Source organism: Pongo abelii, chromosome 20, assembly GCF_028885655.2.
Source record: "Pongo abelii isolate AG06213 chromosome 20, NHGRI_mPonAbe1-v2.0_pri, whole genome shotgun sequence".
Classification (NCBI taxonomy): Eukaryota; Metazoa; Chordata; class Mammalia; order Primates; family Hominidae; genus Pongo; species Pongo abelii.
This window is the reverse complement of record NC_072005.2, coordinates 42,875,904-42,893,576: the sequence shown is the minus strand read 5'-3', so window position 1 is coordinate 42,893,576 and position 17,673 is coordinate 42,875,904. Positions and strand designations below refer to the sequence as shown.

Here is a 17,673-nt window from a genome sequence, read left to right as displayed (position 1 = left end):
CTTCTAGTTTAAATACATCAGCCAATAAAAATATCTTCAATGTGGATTCAACCCAGAAACCAGAGAAAACCCCAGAAGGCTTAAGCAAAGTTAAGGTATTTTTAAAAATGGACCTCTTCCTATAACCTAGAGCTAGGATACTTGTAGTCACCTAGATATGATATAATAAAACCCTCTTCTACCCATGGACTATCCCTGTCTCCATGAATTAACCATTCCCCAAACTCTCCCCTGAGGCTGACTCTGTGGGGTCATGGTCTGGGGAACACATAGTAAATCAGCCACGGTGTCTTCCAAGTCTCTTGTTCCCAGTTAGGACAGATGGACATCAAAAGACAAGCTCTAGTATTATTGTCTTGAGGCAGAAATTAGAGAAAGAAGAAAATAAAATGTAAAAAGAGAAAAATAAGCTTTCTATATTAGGCTGACTCATCCTAAAGGCGGTAGCAGGCAAAGCCTGGACCCAGGCGAGGTCTCTATAACATTATCAAAGAAGCATAGGCTTGAAGGAATGTGCTCTGGAGACTCTCCCAGCACTCCCTCAACATAAGGATAAGAAAAAGTAAAGTTCTCCCTTGAATCCCACCTCCCTCCGTGTGATTGTACCTTGCTCTGCAAGTTTTATGAGGTTATAGATTCCTGTTTTCTGTAACTAGTAACTTCAAGTATTCTGTTTTATCTAAGCAGCACAGTGAAAGTTTTAAGACATGCCTGAGGCAGGCCTGGGCTGCAGCCATCTGGGTGCCATAGCAAAGGTTATGAGATAAGCCCATGCAAGGCTCTTTTGAGCAAGCCTAGATAACAGCCATCTAGGCTGCATAAGCAAGGGTCATATCTAATCCTGAGTTACGCACCTGTCACAATTTGATTAACTGCCTTTGTTCTGCCTCTGTATCCTGGCTTTTGCACCACTACGTTTTGCACCACTGTAAGCTTGTTTCAAGTTAGCCCACCCCCTTTGAGAAGTGTGTATAAAAGTCAAATGCCGTCTTTGTTCTGGGCCCAGTTTTTGGATGTTAATCCTCTGGGTCTGAGTGCACTCAATAAATCCTCCTGTCGGCTGGGCGTGGTGGCTCACGCCTGTAATCCCAGCACTTTGGGAGGCTGAGGTGGGCGGATCACGAGGTCAGGAGATCGAGACCATCCTGGCTAACACGGTGAAACCCCGTCTCTACTAAAAATACAAAAAATTAGCCGGGCGAGGTGGCGGGCGCCTGTAGTCCCAGCTACTCGGGAGGCTGAGGCAGGAGAATGGCGTGAACCCGGGGGGCGGAGCCTGCAGCGAGCTGAGATCGCACCACTGCACTCCAGCCCGGGTGACAGAGCGAGACTCCATCTCAAAAAAATAAATAAAGAAATCCTCCTGTCTCACCCCGTGGTCTCTCTGGTCCTCCTTCATTCCCGCAACAGTTTCTGTAACATCCAGGGTACAGTGGAAGGAATGTTCAAGTGTACCTGTAAAATGACACTGGAATAGTATTCATTTCCTAATTTCAACCCATTTAAAAGTACTCTCTCCATCAAGTTACTGACACAGGATTTTTCTCAGCCACATTGCCAACTGAGGACCTCACAGCCAGTGACAGCCCCCTGCGTGGACCTCACTTAGCCCTGGGCCTGCCACTGGAGGTGCCCCGCCCTCTTGGCCTGCCTGTGTTATAGCTTATACCCATGTTTAGCGGTTCTGAGCGCTTGTCCTGAGTCCAAGAAGAATTGAGGATACACTGACAATTGAAGGGTGAGGATGGGTAGAAAAGAATTTTATTGAGCGAAAGAACAGCTCTCAGTGGAGAGGGGATGCAGGGAGTGGTCCCTAGCCCCCACAGCAGGATGATTTCTCTCCTCACTGCAGCTGAGTCTGGGTCTTTTATGGGCTCAGAATAGGGGAGTACATGTTGATTGACTTGTAAGTATACAAAGGCACCACTCAAAGGTGGGCACAGCAGTGTAAAAACCAATTAGGGAAGGGCAGGTATATGTAAAATAGGTGAAGGGTTGGGATCAATCGGAGGAAAGCACACCAAATGGGAAGACAGGTTCTCAATTCAGTATGAGGATTTAGCTGGGACTGTCTTCAGCTTTAAGGTTGGGTTTCACCAGGTACCCACCCCTATCTGCCTGGGCATTTGACTACCTCCTGCCACTATCATTACCTGACTGGGCTTCCACAACCCACCATCCACAGTGAGGAAGGGCAGGGCTTCTGAAAATGAGCCAGCAATTCTCCTTCAGGTGGATGGAGATACAAGTCTTACCAGTACAGTCTCATGCACAATCACACACACAATGTCTCCACTTTGGTATCTAGCAATGGCTGAACAAGCCACAGCGCTGTGTGTGTCCTCTGGTGTCTGATGAAGTATGACTCCTGGCAAAAGGCTGTACCACATTCCCTGTACACACAGTTTCTATCCTGAGTGTGTCCTCTGATGTCTGATAAGGTTGGACTTCCGACTAAAGCCCCGCCCACACTTTCTGCAAATATAAGGCTTCTCTCCTGAATGTGTCCTCTGGTGTCTAATGAGGTGTGACTGCCGGCTAAAGCCTTGCCCACACTCCCTGCACACATGAGGCTTCCACCCTGAGTGTGCCCTCTGGTGTTTAATGAGAGTTAACTTAGCACAAAAACCTTGCCCACACTCCCTGCACACAAAGGCACCTGAGTGTGCCCTCTTGTGCCTAAATAGGTTAGGCTTCTGCCGAAACCTTCTGCCACACTCCCTGCACATAAAAGGCTTTTCCCCTGAATGTGTCCTCTGGTGTGAAATGAGGGTGGACTTATCATTAAAGCCTCGTCCACACTCAGCACATACAAATGGCTTCTCCCCTGAGTGTGTCCTCTGGTGCGTGATGAGGGTTGATTTCCGGGTAAAGCCTCGCCCACACTCCGTACATACAAACGGCTTCTCCCCTGTGTGTGACCTCTGGTGTTTGTTAAGGTTTGACTTCAGGCTAAAGCACTGCCCGCACTCCAGGCAGACATAAGGTTTAACCCCTGAATGTGTCCTCTGGTGTGTTTTGAGGTTTGATTTCCAGCTAAAGTGACGCCCACATTCTGTGCATACATAAGGTTTCTCTCCTGTGTGTGTCCTTAAGTGTCTGATGAGGTGTGACTTCTGGCTAAAGCCTTGCTCACACTCCCTGCAAATGTAAGGCTTCTCTCCTGAATGTGTCCTCTTGTGTCTGACCAGGTGTGAATGCTGGCGAAAGCCACGCCCACATTCCCTGCAAACATAAGGCTTCTCCCCAGTGTGCGCCCTCTGGTGGGTGATGAGGTTTGACTTCAGGCTAAAGCTCTGCCCACATTCCTTGCACATATAAGGCTTGAGCCCTGAGTGTATTCCCTGATGTGTAAAGAGGTTTGACTTCCAAGTAAAGCCTCGTCCACAATGCTTGCACACATAAGGTTTCTCCCCTGAGTGTGTCCTCTGATGTGTGATCAGGTTTGACTTCCACGTAAAGCCTCGCCCACATTCTCTGCACACATAAGGCTTTCCCCTAGAGTGTGTCCTTGGGTTTTTGATGAGGATTGACATACTGCCAAAGCTGTCTCCCCACTCAGTGTACATGTAAGGTGTCTCCCCAGTTTGTGTCTTCTGGAAGCTAAAGAGGTTTGACTCCTTGATAAAGTCTGGCCCAAACTCTTCATATTTGATCTCTCCAAATCCTGAGACTTCTAAACCATGCAATACTTTGTCTGTTTCCTCAAGGTCTGCCTTCCGTTCAGGGCTGGGCCCTATATCCACCACTGTGTTGTCTTCCTTGGACTGTGCTGGCTGTTCTTCAGGTGGGCTGGAAAGTGCCTTTGAAGTGCCATTTTTGCTTACTCTCCCAAACAGGAGTCTGGAGTCTTCTCCCTCTTGAATCCATTCTGCTTTGCCACTCAAGCAGAATGGATCCTGCTGTTGTTTCTGATCTTCTGGATAGTGTTTTCCCAGCTGGAGAGGATTTCCTGCCCATAAACTTGAAAACAGCTGAGATAGATGACTCAGCCACACATGTTGGCTGAGAGCTTGCTGATTGGAGAAAATCAGAGGGCGGGAGAGACAAAGTTGAATTTCTGGCTTTGATTCTGCTGAAGAAAGAACATTTTCAGAGGGGCCATAGGTAGGGCTATGTAGGCAATTTTGCCTTGCCCATTGGTCATTCATAATATATTTACATCACAAGCTATCTCCCAGTTAGACATCCTTCCCAGCATCTATTTTTCATTTCACTTCATGCATTACACTTTCTTTTGTTTCTTGTTTTTTTTTTAAAATGGAGTCTTTCTTTCACCCAAGCTGGAGTACAGTGGTGACATCTCAGCTCACTGCAACCTCCGCCTCCAGGGTTCAAGCGATTCTCCTGCCTTAGCCTCCCAAGTAGCTGGGATTACAGGTGCCCAAGACCACGCCCAGCTAATTTTTGTATTTTTAGTAGAGACAGAGTTTCGCCATGTTTGCCAGGCTGGTCTTGAACTCCTGACCTCAGGTCAGCCTAAACCTCCCAAAGTGTTGGGATTACAGGCGTAAGCCACTGTGCCCAGCCCTATGCATTACATTTTCTATTGCAGGAGTTGGCAAACTCACCTGACAGGCCAAATCCAGCCTGAAACCTGTTTCTGTATGGCCTGCCAGCTAAAAATGGTTTTTACCTTTTTAAGGGGTTGAATTCAAAAGAGGGAGACACAGAAAAGAGAGAGAGAAAGGAAGGAAGAAGGAGGAGAAGGAAAAGGAGGAGAAGAAGAAAGAAGTGGCAAATATTGCACATGTTCTCAAAAACTTAAAATATGACGCCTGTAGTCCCAGCACTTTGGGAAGCCAAGGCGGGCAGATCACGAGCTCAAGAGATCGAGACCATCCTGGCCAACATGGTGAAACCCTGTCTCCACTAAAAATAGAAAAATTAGCTGGCTATGGTAGCACACACATGTAGTCCCAGCTACTCGGGAGGCTGAGGCAGGAGAATCGCTTGAACCCGGGAGGTGGACGTTGCAGTGAGCCAAGATCGTGCCACCACACTCCAGCCTGGTGACAGAGCGAGACTCTGTCTCAAAAAAAAAAAAAAAAAGGAGGGGACAAACAAAATGAGGAGAAAACAAATGAAAGGCGTCTTAACTGGAAAGGAAAAAGTAAAAAAATCTCTTTTGTTCACAGATTATATAATTTTGTATGTATAAAATTTCAAAAAAGCAACTAGAAGTCATAATTGTACTTAGGTCATATAAGATAAATATATTAAAAAATTGTATTTCTATATACTAGCAATGACTATTCTAAAAGTGAAACTGAGAAAACAATACTATTCACAATAGCATAAAAATAATAAAATGCTAAGGAATAAATGTGACAAAGTAGCACAAAGTTTGTAAACTGAAAATTAAGGCTGGGCACGGTGGCTCATGCCTGTAATCCCAACACTTAAGGAGGCTGAAGTGGGAGGATTGCTTGAGGCCAGAAGTTTGAGGCCAGCTTGCGCAACATAGTGGGATGAAAGAAAGAGAAAAGGAAAGGAGGAAAAGACGAAAGATTTTTAAAAAGAAAATTAACAAACATTGTTGAATGAAGTTAAAGCTCCAAATAAATAGGGAGACAGTCATAGATTGGAAGGCTTACTATTATTAAGATGATGATTCTCACCAAAATTTATCTGCAGATTCAACATAATCATGGTATCAGAACCACAGCAGGCTTTTGGTTTTTTTCCCTTTTGGAAATTGACAATCTGATCCTAAAACTTACATTGAAATTCAAAGGACATAAAATAGACAAAACAATTTCTGAAAAAGAAAATAAAGTTGGGGAGTGTATACTTCTAACTTCAAAACTTAATATAAAGCTACAGTAATGAAGCTAGTGTGCTACTGTCAGGAGGAAGATGGAGATCATGGAACAAAATCGGGAGACTAGAAATGAACACTTAGATTCACACTCAGCTGATTTTTGATAAAGGTGCCAAGGTAATTCAATGGGGGAAAGGATACTCTTTATATGAGATTGTAAGGACAACTGAATATTCATAAGCAAGAAAATGAATTTAGATTTTCACCTCATTTAATACATAAAAATTAACTAAAATGGATTGGAGCCCTAAATGTAAGAGCTAAAACTATAAAACTTCTAGAAGAAACCAGTGAAGAAAATCTTCATAACCTTGAGTTAAGAATAAAGTTCTTAGTTACAATACCAAAAGCACAACCCATTTTAAAAATTGGAAAGTTAAACTTAATCAGCATTTAAAAGTTTTGTGCCTGAAATGACACCATTGAAAAAATGAAAAGATAAGCCACAGACAGGGAGAAATATCTGAAAATCCTATATTGATATAGGACTCGTGTCTAGATTATACTAAAAAGTCTTACAATTCAATAAGAACACAATCTAATTTTAAAATGAAGAAAAGAATCGAATAGGCATTTTACTAAAAAAGATACGCACATGGTTAATAAACAATGAAAAGGGCCAGGCATGGTGGCTCACACCTGTAATCCCCGCACTTTGGGAGGCCAAGATGGGTGAATCACCTAAGGTTAGGAGTTCTCAACCAGCCTGGCCAGCATGGTGAAACCCTGTCTCTATTAAAAATACAAAAATTAGTCGGGTGTGGTGGTGGGCGCCTGTAATCCCAGCTACTTGGGAGGCTGAAGCAGGAGAATTGCTTGAACCCAAGAGGCGAAGGTGGGAGTGAGTAGAGATCACGCCATTGCATTCCAGCCTGGGCAACAACAGCGAAACTCCATCTCAAAAAAAAAAACACAAACAATGAAAAGATCAACATCATCAGCTATTCGGGAAATGCATTAAATGCACAATGAAATACCACTACACACCCACTAGAATGTCTATAATCAAAATCAGTGACAATACTGAGTGCTGACAAGGATGTGGAGAAACTAAAAACCTAATATATTGGTAATAGAAATGTAAAATGGTACAGGCACTTTGAAAAACATTTTTCCAATTTTTATTTTTTATTTTTGAGATGGAGTCTCACTCTGTCACCCAGGCTGGAATGCAGTGGCACAATCTCGGCTCATTGCAACCTCCACCTCCCAGGTTCAAGCGATTCTCCTGCCTCAGCCTCCTGAGTAGCTGGGATTACAGGCACCTGCCAACACGCCCAGGTAGTTTTTGTATTTTTAGTAGAGATTGGGTTTCACCATGTTGGTCAGGCTCATCTTGAACTCCTGACCTCAGGTGATCTACCCACCTCGGCTTCCCAAAGTGCTGGGATTACAGGTGCGAGCCACAGCACCCAGTCCCAATTTTTAAAAAGGTTAAACATAAACATACCATACAACCCAGCAATTATCCTCCCAATTATCTACCCAAGAGAAATGAAAACGTATGTCCACACTAAGACTGGTATATGAGTGTTCATAGCAACACTATTCACAATAGCCAAAAAGTGGACACAATCCACATGTCCATCAAGGGGTAAACAGAAAAACAAAATGTGGTATATCCATACAAAGGAATACTATATAGCAATAAAAAATGAATTACTGATACATGCTGCAACTTGGATGAACATCAAAAACATTATGCTAAACAAAAGAATGCAAGTATAAAAGACTATATATTTCGGCCTGACACAGTGGCTCACGCCCATAATTCCAGCACTTTGGGAGGCTGAGGCGGGTGGATCACAAGGTCAGGAGATTGAGACCATCCTGGCCAACATGGTGAAACCCCGTCTCTACTAAAATACAAAAAATTAGCCAGGCGTGGTGGTGTGCACCTGTAGTCCCAGCTACTCAGGAGGCTGAGGCAGGGGAATTGCTTGAACCCAGGAGGCAGAGGTTGCAGTGAGCTGATACCATGCCACTGTATTCCAGCCTGGTGACAGAGCAAGGCTCTATCTAAAAAAAAAAAAAAAAGAAAAGACTATATATTTCACAATGCCATTCATATATGTCTAGAAACAGCAAATCTATAGACAGTAAACAAATCAATGGTTTCCTCTGATGGGAGGAGGGATGAATGCAAATGGGCACACGAGAACTTTCTGGTGTGATAGAAATGTTGAATAGAGGTGACAATCATATAACTCTATAAGTTTACTAAAACGTATTGAACTGTACACATACAGGCCAGGTGCGGTGGTTCACGCCTGTAATCCCAGCACTTTGGAAGGCTGAGATGGCGGATCACCTGAGGTAGGGAGTTTGAGACCAGCCTGACCAACATGGAGAAACCCTGTCTTTACCAAAAATACAAAATTAGCCAGGCCTGGTGGTACACGCCTGTAATCCCAGCTACTCGGGAGGCTGAGGCAGGAGAATCGCTTGAACCCAGGAGGCAGAGGTTGCAGTGAGCCAAGATTGCGCCACTGCACTCCAGCGTAGTCTACAACAGCGAAACTCCATCTCCAAAAAAAAAAAAAAAAATGAACTGTACAAATACAATAAGTAATTTTATGGCATGTAAATTATACCTCAATAAAGCTATTTTAAAAAGTGAGAACTGGCCGGGCGCGGTGGCGCACGCCTGTAATCCCAGCACTTCGGGAGGCCAAGGCAGGTGGATCACCTGAGGTCAAGAGTTCAAGACAAGCCCGGCCAAGATGGTGAAATCCTGTCTCTACTAAAAATACAAAACTTAGCCGGCGTGGTGGCACACACCTGTAGTCCCAGCTAATCAGGAGGCTGAGGCAGAGAACTGCTTGAACCCAGGAGGTGGAGGAAAAACGTGAGAACTGAGGAATTGTATTCCAAAATGTCAGTGTTCAATAAATGTGATTCATCACATAAACAGAATTAAAAACAAAAACTGGCAGGGTGTGGTGGCTCATGCTTGTAATCCTAGCACTTTGGGAGGCCGAGTCAGGTGGATCACGAGGTCAGGAGATTGAGACCGCGGTGAAATCCCGTCTCTACTAAAAAAAATACAAAAATTTAGCCGGGCATGGTGGTGGGTGCCTGTAGTTCCAGCTACTCGGAGAGGCTGAGGCAGGAGAATGGCATGAACCTGGGAGACCGAGCTTGCAGTGAGCCGAGATCGCGCCACTGCACTCCAGCCTGGGTGACAGAGCAAGACTCCATCTCAAAAAAAAAAAAAAAATTATATATATATATATATATTTATATGATCATCTTAACAGATGTAAAAAAAGCATCAGATAAAGTCCAACATCCCTTCATGATAAAAATCTTCAACAAACTAAGCATCAAAGGAACATACCTAAAAATAAGAAGAGTTATCTGTGACAAACCTACAGCCAACTTCATACCGAATGGGCAAAAGCTGAAACCATTCCCCCTAAGAAGTGGAACAAGACAAGGATGTCTGCTCTCACCACTCGTATTCAACTTAGTACTGGAAGTCCTAGAGAGAGCAATCATGCAAGACAGAGAAATAAAAGGCATCCAAATAGGAAAAGAGGGAGTCATATTATCTCTGTTCGCCAAGAATCCTTTACCTAGAAAATTCTATACCTAGAAAATAATCTTGTACCTAGAAAACTCTAAAGGTCCCTCCAAAAGACTCCTAAACCTGATTAAAAAAAAAATTCAGTAAAGTTCCAGGATACAAAATCAATGTACAAAAATCAATAGCATTTCTATACACCAGTAACATTCAAGCTTAGAGCCAAATAAAGAACAAGATCCCATTTATAATAGCCACACGAATGCAAACACACACAAAATGCCTAAGAATACATCAAACCAAGGAGGTGAAAGGTCTCTGCGAGGAGAACTACAAAACACTGATGAAAGAAATCACAGATGACACAAAGGTAAAAACATTCTATGCTCACAGATTGTTAAGAATCAATATAGTTAAAATGATACTGCCCAAAGCAATCTACAGATTCAATGCAATTCCTATCAAATTACCAACATCATTTGTCATTCTAACATTCTAACAGAATTAGAAAAAACAATTCTAAAATTCATACGGGACCAACGAAGCCTGACTAGCCAAAGCAATCCTAAGCAAAAAGAACAAAGCTGGAAATATCACATTACCTGACTTCAAACTATACTACAAGGCTATATTAACTGAAACAGCATGGTATAAGTACAAAAATAGACATATAGATCTATGGAACGGAACAGAGAACCCAGAAATAAAACCACACACCTACTACCAAATGATCTATGAGAAAGTTGACAGAAATAAACAATGGGGAAAGGACACCCTATTCAATAAATGGTGCTGGGAAAACTGTCCAGCCACATGTAAGAGAATGAAACTGGACCCTTCCCTCTCATATACACAAATCAACTCAAGATGGATGAAAGACTTAAATGTAAGACCTCAAACTATAAAATTCCTAAAGGAAAACTATGAAAAACTTCTCTGGACATTGGCCGAGGCAAAGAACTTATGACTAAGTCCTCAAAAGCGATTGCAACAAAAACAAAAATTGACAAATATGATTTAATTAAGCAAAAGAGCTTCTGCACTGCAAAAGAAACAATCAACAGAGTAAAAAGACAACATACAGAATGGGAGAAAGCATTTGCAAACTATGCATCTTACAAAGGACTAATATCCAGAATCATAAGGAACTTAAGCAAATCAACAACAAAAACCCAAATAACCCCATTAAAAAGTGAGCAAAGGACATAAACAGATACTTCTCAAAACAAGGTATACAAACAGCCAGCAAACATAAAAAAAAGCTCAAAATCACTAATCATCAGAGAAATACAAATTAAAACCACAAAGAGATCTTGGTACCAGTGAAGGATGGGAAAAGAAAGCCCACAACAAGATAGGCCATCTCACACCAGTCAGAATGGCTATTATTAAAAAGTTAAAAACAAAAAACAAAAAACAGATGTTGGTGAGGATGCACAGAACAGGGAATGCTTATATATTGGTGGTGGTCATGTAAATTAGTTCCACCTCTATGGCAAACAGTATGGAAATTTCTCAAGGAACTAAAAATAGAACTACCATTCAATCCAACAATCCCAAGACTGGGAAAATAAATTGTTCTACCAAAAGACACCTGCATTCGTATGTTTATCGCAGCACTATTCCCAATAGCAAAGTCATGGAATCATCGTATGTGCCCATCAATAGTGGACTGGATAAATAAAATGTGGTACACACACACCATGAAATACTATGCAGCCATAAAAAAGAATGAAATCATGTCCTCTGCAGCAACATGGATGCAGGTGGAGGCCATCATCCAAAGTGAATCAATGCAGAAACAGAAAATCAACCTAATGTTCTCACAAGTAGGAGCTAAACAATAGGTACACATGGACATAAAGACGGAAATAATAGACACTGGGGACTCCAAAACAGGGGAAAAAGGATGGAGGTAAGGGCTGAAAAACTACCCATCAGGTACTATGTAAACTATTTGGGTGATAGGTTCAATAGAAGCCCCAAACCCCAGCATTACATAATATACCCATGTAACAAACCTGCACATGTACACTCTGAATCTAAAATTAAATAAATAAACAAATGAAATGTCAATGTCATAAAAGACAGAGAAAGATTATTGAAATAATAATTCCCTTCCCTTAATTATTATTAAGGGAAGGTAAATAGACATGACATGAAAATGAACTAACTAACCTTGGACTGGATTATGTTCTGGAAAGTAAAAAACCATATTATTCTATATGCTGACAAAATTATAATACAAATGGTAGATAACAGGCAAAATGACTGTATCAAAGTTAAGTTTACTGAGGTTAATAACCACACTGTGGTTATATGAGACAATATCAACATTCTTAGAAAACTCACAGAAACAAACACTTACAGGCTGGGTGCAGTGGCTCATGCCTGTAATCCCAGCACTTTGGGAGACCGAGGTGGGCAGATCACGAGGTCAGGTGTTCAAAACCAGCCTGACTAACATGGTGAAACCCCGTCTCTACTAAAAACACAAAAGTTAGCCAGGCATGGTGGCGTGCACCTGTAATCCCAGCTACTTGGGAGGTTGAGGCAGGAGAATCGCCTGAACCCAGGAGGTGGAGGTTGCAGTGAGCTGAGATCGTGCCACTGCACTCCAGCCTGGGTGACAGAGCAAGACTCTGTCTCAAAAAACAAAAACAAAAACAAAGACAAAAACAAAACAAACACATATGAACATACATATACATATACACATATATACATATGTAATGAGAAAGGGGAAGGAGGGAGGAAAGGCATGCATGCAAAAGAGCACATGAATAAATGATAAAGCAAACTAAGTAAAATAGTAGGTCATTTTATGATGCCATTTATATAATAACATATATGCCACTTGTCTTAATCCGTTTTGTATTGCTATAACAGAATACCTGAGACTGGGTAATTTACAAAAAAGTTTATTTGGCTCACAATTCTGGAAGTTGGATGGTAGCCCATTTGGTGACGGTCTCATGCTGCTTCAAATCACAGCAGAAAGAGGAAGGGAAAGCAAGTGCATGCAAAGAGGCCAAACATCAGAGGAAGCCTTGTTTTATAACAACTTGATCTCACGAGAACCAACCCAGTTCAAAAGAACTAACCCAGTCTGCATAAGCCATTCGAGAGGGCAGAGATGCCACAACCAAACACCTCTTAAAGGCCCCACCACCTTTCAATACTGTTAAATTGGCAATTAAATTTCACCATGAGTTGTAGTGGGGACAAACCACATCCAACTCACTGCACCATATATATTTATTCTACTATTTTTATTTTTGCAAATATTCTGCAATTTTGAAGCAATTTCTAAAAATCAATTCAAAAATAAGTATGAGGAAGCCCACTAATGAAAATGCCAGCAGACTGAAATGGTCACAAGAACCCTGTAGCAGAAAATAATAAGATTGGATAAAATATAACAAATAACTATTCAAAGGCACTGGAAAATATACATAACCAGGCAGAAGATGGGGAAGAGTTTATGCTCAAAAATTTGCAACAAAAAGGGGTAATAATTTTGTTTGTGGCTTTCTTGCCTGAGAGCATTCCTAATACCCACAGAAACAAGAGGAGGGGAGGGGAGGGGAGGGGGAAAGAAAAAAACAATAACTGAAATTTAAAAATTCACTAGACAGGTTTAATAGCAAACAGAAAAAGAAGAAAGATTAGTGAATTTGAAAATGAAAGAATAGAAATTACCTATATCCACGCACCCCTCAAAAAAGAGAAAAAAGATTGAAGAAAAATGAACAGAAGCTTATGAGATAATATGAATCTTCAGAAACACATTTCCAGCAGTCCAATATACGGTAAATTGAAGTCCTAGAATGAGAGAAAACAGTAAAAGGGACAGGAAAAATATTGAAATAATAGCCAAGTATTTCTCACAGTGAGTAGAAAATGTAACTTAGAGAGCCAAGAAGCTTCATAATGCTCAAGTAGTAGAAACACAAAGAAAACAACTCCTAGAAACATCACAGTCAAACTGTTAAAGGCCAAAAATAATGAGAAAATCTTGAAGGCAGCCAGAGAAGATCAAAATACAAAAGAACAATATAATAATTACTCAACAAAAATTATAAAACTATGAAAGCCAGAAGACACTGCAATGCTAGAGAAAAATACGTTAACCAGCGATTCTATTTCCAGTTAATTTTCGCAAATTGGAGAGAAAATAATCTTTTCAGATTAAAATGGAAAATCCAGTGCCAGGTAACTGTACTAAATGTTAAAGGAAGTCTTTCAGGATGAAGGAAAATGGTATCAGATGGCAACTTATATCTACATTAAGGAGTGAAGAGCATAAGAAATGTGACACATATAAAGCACACACACATATTTCTACATATATTTAATTTCTTTAAAAATACATATTACTATATGATGGCTTAAAAATTTTAACACTGTAGTATTGGGTTTAGGATGTTTACAGAAATAATGTACATGACAACAGCACTAAAGATGAGGGGAATGTACACATACTCTTGTGAGATTCTTACATTACCTTAAACAAATAATAACTCTAATTGGTTTAAGTTAAAAATACACATTGTAAGCCCTGGAAAAGTCATAACACACACAAGGCAGATACATAGCTAGATAGCTGAGAGAAATTAACATGAAGATCTAAAAAGGAGCCGGGCACGGTGGCTCACGCCTGTAATCTGAACACTTTAGGAGGCTGAGGCAGGCGGATCACTTGAGGTCAGGAGTTCAAGACCAGCCTGGCCAACATGGTGAAATCCCATCTCTACTAACAATACAAAAATTAGCTGGGAGTAGTAGCACGCGCCTCTAGTCCCAGCTACTCGGGAAGCTGAGGCAGGAGAATCCCTTGAACCCAGGAGGCAGAGGATGACTGAGCCAAGATCTCACCACTGCACTCCTGTCTGGGTGACAGAGTCAGACTATGTCTCAAAAAAAAAAAAAAAGGATCTAAAAAGTATTTTATTAAAACATTAAACCAAAGGTAGGCTAAAGAAAACAGAGCAAGTGAAAACACATTAGAGAAAACAAAGAAAAATCTGGCAAAAGTAGAAATAACCTTACTTATCAACAATAACATTTGAGTGCTAATGCATTCAATACTCCAACAAAATGTAGAGATTGGCAAACTGAATAAAGAAGAAAAAAATCAACTATATGCTGCCTATAAGAGACTCATTTTAAATACAAAGACGCAAATAAAAAGATTGAAATATAAAGAATGGACAAAGGTATGCCATGGAAAGAATAAATATTAAAAAGCTGGAATGGGCTGGACGTGGTGGCTCACGTCTGTAATCCCAGCACTTTGGGAGGCAGAGGCAGGTGGATCACCTGAGGCCAGGAGTTCGAGACCAGCCTGGCCAACATGGTGAAACCCTGTCTCTACTAAAAATACGAAAAAAATTAGCCAGGCATGGTAGCGGGCACCTGTAATCCCAGCTACTCAGGAGGCTGAAGCAGGAGAATCACTTGAAGCCAGGAGGTCTTTAAGAGGTGTTTGGTGGCATCTCCGAGCCACGCCCAAAAACGTGCCATTGCACTCCAGCCTGGGCAACAAAAGCAAAACTCTGTCTCAAAAAAAAAAAAAAGGCTGGAGTAGCTATATTAATATCAGATAACAGACCTCAAGACAAGGGGCATTGCTAAAAACACAGGAGGAAATTCCATAATGATAAAAAGGTCAATAAGAAGATGTAACAATTATTAATGTACATGTGCCCCATAGCAAAATTACTAACTGTATGAATCAAAACCTTAGAGATCACTACAGAGACACAGACAAATCCACAATGATGTTAACACATCTCTGCCGTAATGGATAGAAAAACAAGATAAAAAACTCAGTAAGGATATCAATTATCTGAAAAATATGACTAACATGACCTGACATTTATGGGATAGTACCCTCAACAACTGCAGAATACACATTCCTTTTAAGAGCTCATAGAATGTTCACAAAAATAGATCATATGCTGTCCCATAAAATTAATCTCAACAGATTGTGAAAGACTGAAAATATACAGAATACATTCTCTCAACAAAATACAATTAAATTGAAAACCAATAAAAATAAAACATTTAGAAAATACCTGAATATCTGGAAATTAAGCAGCTCACTTCTAAACAACCAATAGGTTAAAAAATAATAAAAATTAGAAAATATTATGAACTAAATGATAATGAAAACACAACACACCAAAAGTTGTAGGATTCCGCTAAAGCAAGGCTTAGAAATAAATGTACAGATATATATGTGATTGTATTAGAAAAGAAGGTCTATACCAAAGACCTAAGCTTCTACCTCAGGAAGTAAGAAGAGGAAATTAAACCCAAAGAAAGTAGAATGCAGAAAAAGATACAAATAAAAATCACTTAAATGGGATATAGATTAATACTACAGAAAATCAATGAAACCAAAAGTTGATTCTTTGCAAAAATCCATAAAATTAATAAGCTTTTAGATAAAATACTCCCAAAATGTTTTAAATCACAATATGGGGAATGAAAGAGGAAGCACTACAGAAATGTACACACTTTTAAAGAAATTTGGGAATATTATGAACATTATGCCAACAAATTTAACTGCTGAGGTTAAGTGGACAAATTAATTAAAATACACAAAAGACTGACACATGAAGAAACAGAGCATAAGAATAATTATATATTTTAGTAGAAATAAAATCTGAGGCTTGGCGCAAGTAGTTCATGCCTGTAATCCCAGCACTTTGGAGGCCGAGGTGGGTGGATCACCTGAGGTCAGGAGTTCGAGACTAGGTTGGCCAACACGGTGAAACCTCATCTCTACTAAAAATACAAAATTAGCCAGGTGTGGTGGCACATGCCTGTAGTCCCAGCTACTCAGGAGGCTGAGGCAGGAGAATCGCTTGAACCCAGGAGGCCGAGGTTGCAGTGAGCCGAGATTGCGCCACTGCACTCCAGCCTGGGGGACAAGAACAAAACTCTGTCTCAAAAAAAAGAACAAAAGAAAAAAGAATTATAGTGATGGGGAACAGATCAGTAGTTGCCAGGGGTTAAGACTGGACGGAAGATAGCACAGGGGAGTTTTCTTTGTAGTGATAGAAGAGTTCTAGATCTTTATTGTAGTGATGGTGGCTATGTAAATCTTATTTATGTAATGAAATTTCATACTACTATAGAGCAACAATTTAAAAAAAAAGAGGCCGGGCGCGGTGGCTCAAGCCTGTAATCCCAGCACTTTGGGAGGCCGAGGCGGGCAGATCATGAGGTCTGGAGATCAAGATCGTCCTGGCTAACACGGTGAAACCCTGTCTCTACTAAAAATACAAAATAATTAGCCGGGCATGGTGGTGGGCGCCTGTAGTCCCAGCTACTCAGGAGGCTGGGGCAGGAGAATGGCGTGAACCCGGGAGACGGAGCTTGCAGTGAGCCAAGACTGCGCCACTGCACTCCAGCCTGGGCGACAGAGCAAGACTCCGTCTCAAAAAACAACAAAAAAAACCACAAAAAAAACCAAAAAAAAAAACCAAAGAGTACATGTAAAAACTGATGAAATCTGAATCTGAATAAAGTCTTTAGTTTACTTAATAGTATCATACCAGTGTCAGTTACCTGGTTTTGAAATGTACTGTGGTTATATAAGATATTATCATTGGGGAAAGCAATTGAAAAGGGTGAAGAGTAAATGGAAACTCTCTGTATTATTTTTATAAATTGAGACAAATTATTTCAGACAGTTTGTTTAAAGAGCAAGCAGGGCACCAGGTGCGGTGGCTCACGCCTGTAATCCCAGCACTTTGGGAGGCCGAGGCGGGCAGATCACCTGAGGTCAGGAGTTTAAGACCAACCTGGCCAACATGGTGAAACCCCGTCTCTACTAAAAATACAAAAAGTAGGCAGGCGTGGTGGCACATGCCTGTAGTCCCGGCTATTCAGGAGGCTGAGACAGGAGAATTGCTTGAACCTGGGAGGCAGAGGTTGCAGTGAGCCGAGATCATGCTACTGCACTGCTGACTGGGTGACAGAGCAAGACTCCATCTCAATAAAAAAAATTAAAAAAGCAAGTAGGTAGGCCACAGATTGGAACATCTAATAAAGAGTTCATCTCAATGATTTATTTTTAAAAATTCAAATTCAAATCAACAAGAAGAAAAGGCAAAAGAATTGAAAAGGCTTCACAGAAGAGCAAACACCAAGGCCAGTCAAGGAATGAACATATAAAAAGATGCTCAAACTCAAAACTAATCAAATTACAACTACTATGAGAGGCCATTTCATACCCAAAAGATGATCAAAACCTAAAGTCTGACCACACAAAGTATTAGGAAGGATGCAGGGCAACTAGAATCCTCAT

The 17,673-nt window shown here is 41.0% G+C and overlaps 1 protein-coding gene across 6 annotated transcripts in view; it reads right to left on the bottom strand.

Moving 5' to 3' along the window:
• Window positions 1–1,731: 1,731 nt before the first annotated feature.
• ZNF875 (zinc finger protein 875) overlaps window positions 1,732–17,673 on the bottom strand; it is a 30,642-nt gene continuing 14,700 nt past the window's right edge. For 3 of the 6 annotated variants that reach the window (XM_009232529.4, NM_001132779.1, XM_024236330.3), the window contains 1 exon segment: window positions 1,740–4,072. In XM_009232529.4, the coding sequence (XP_009230804.4) occupies window positions 2,409–4,072 (1,664 nt within the window). In that variant the 3' untranslated portion in view covers window positions 1,740–2,408. 6 annotated transcript variants of the gene reach the window in all.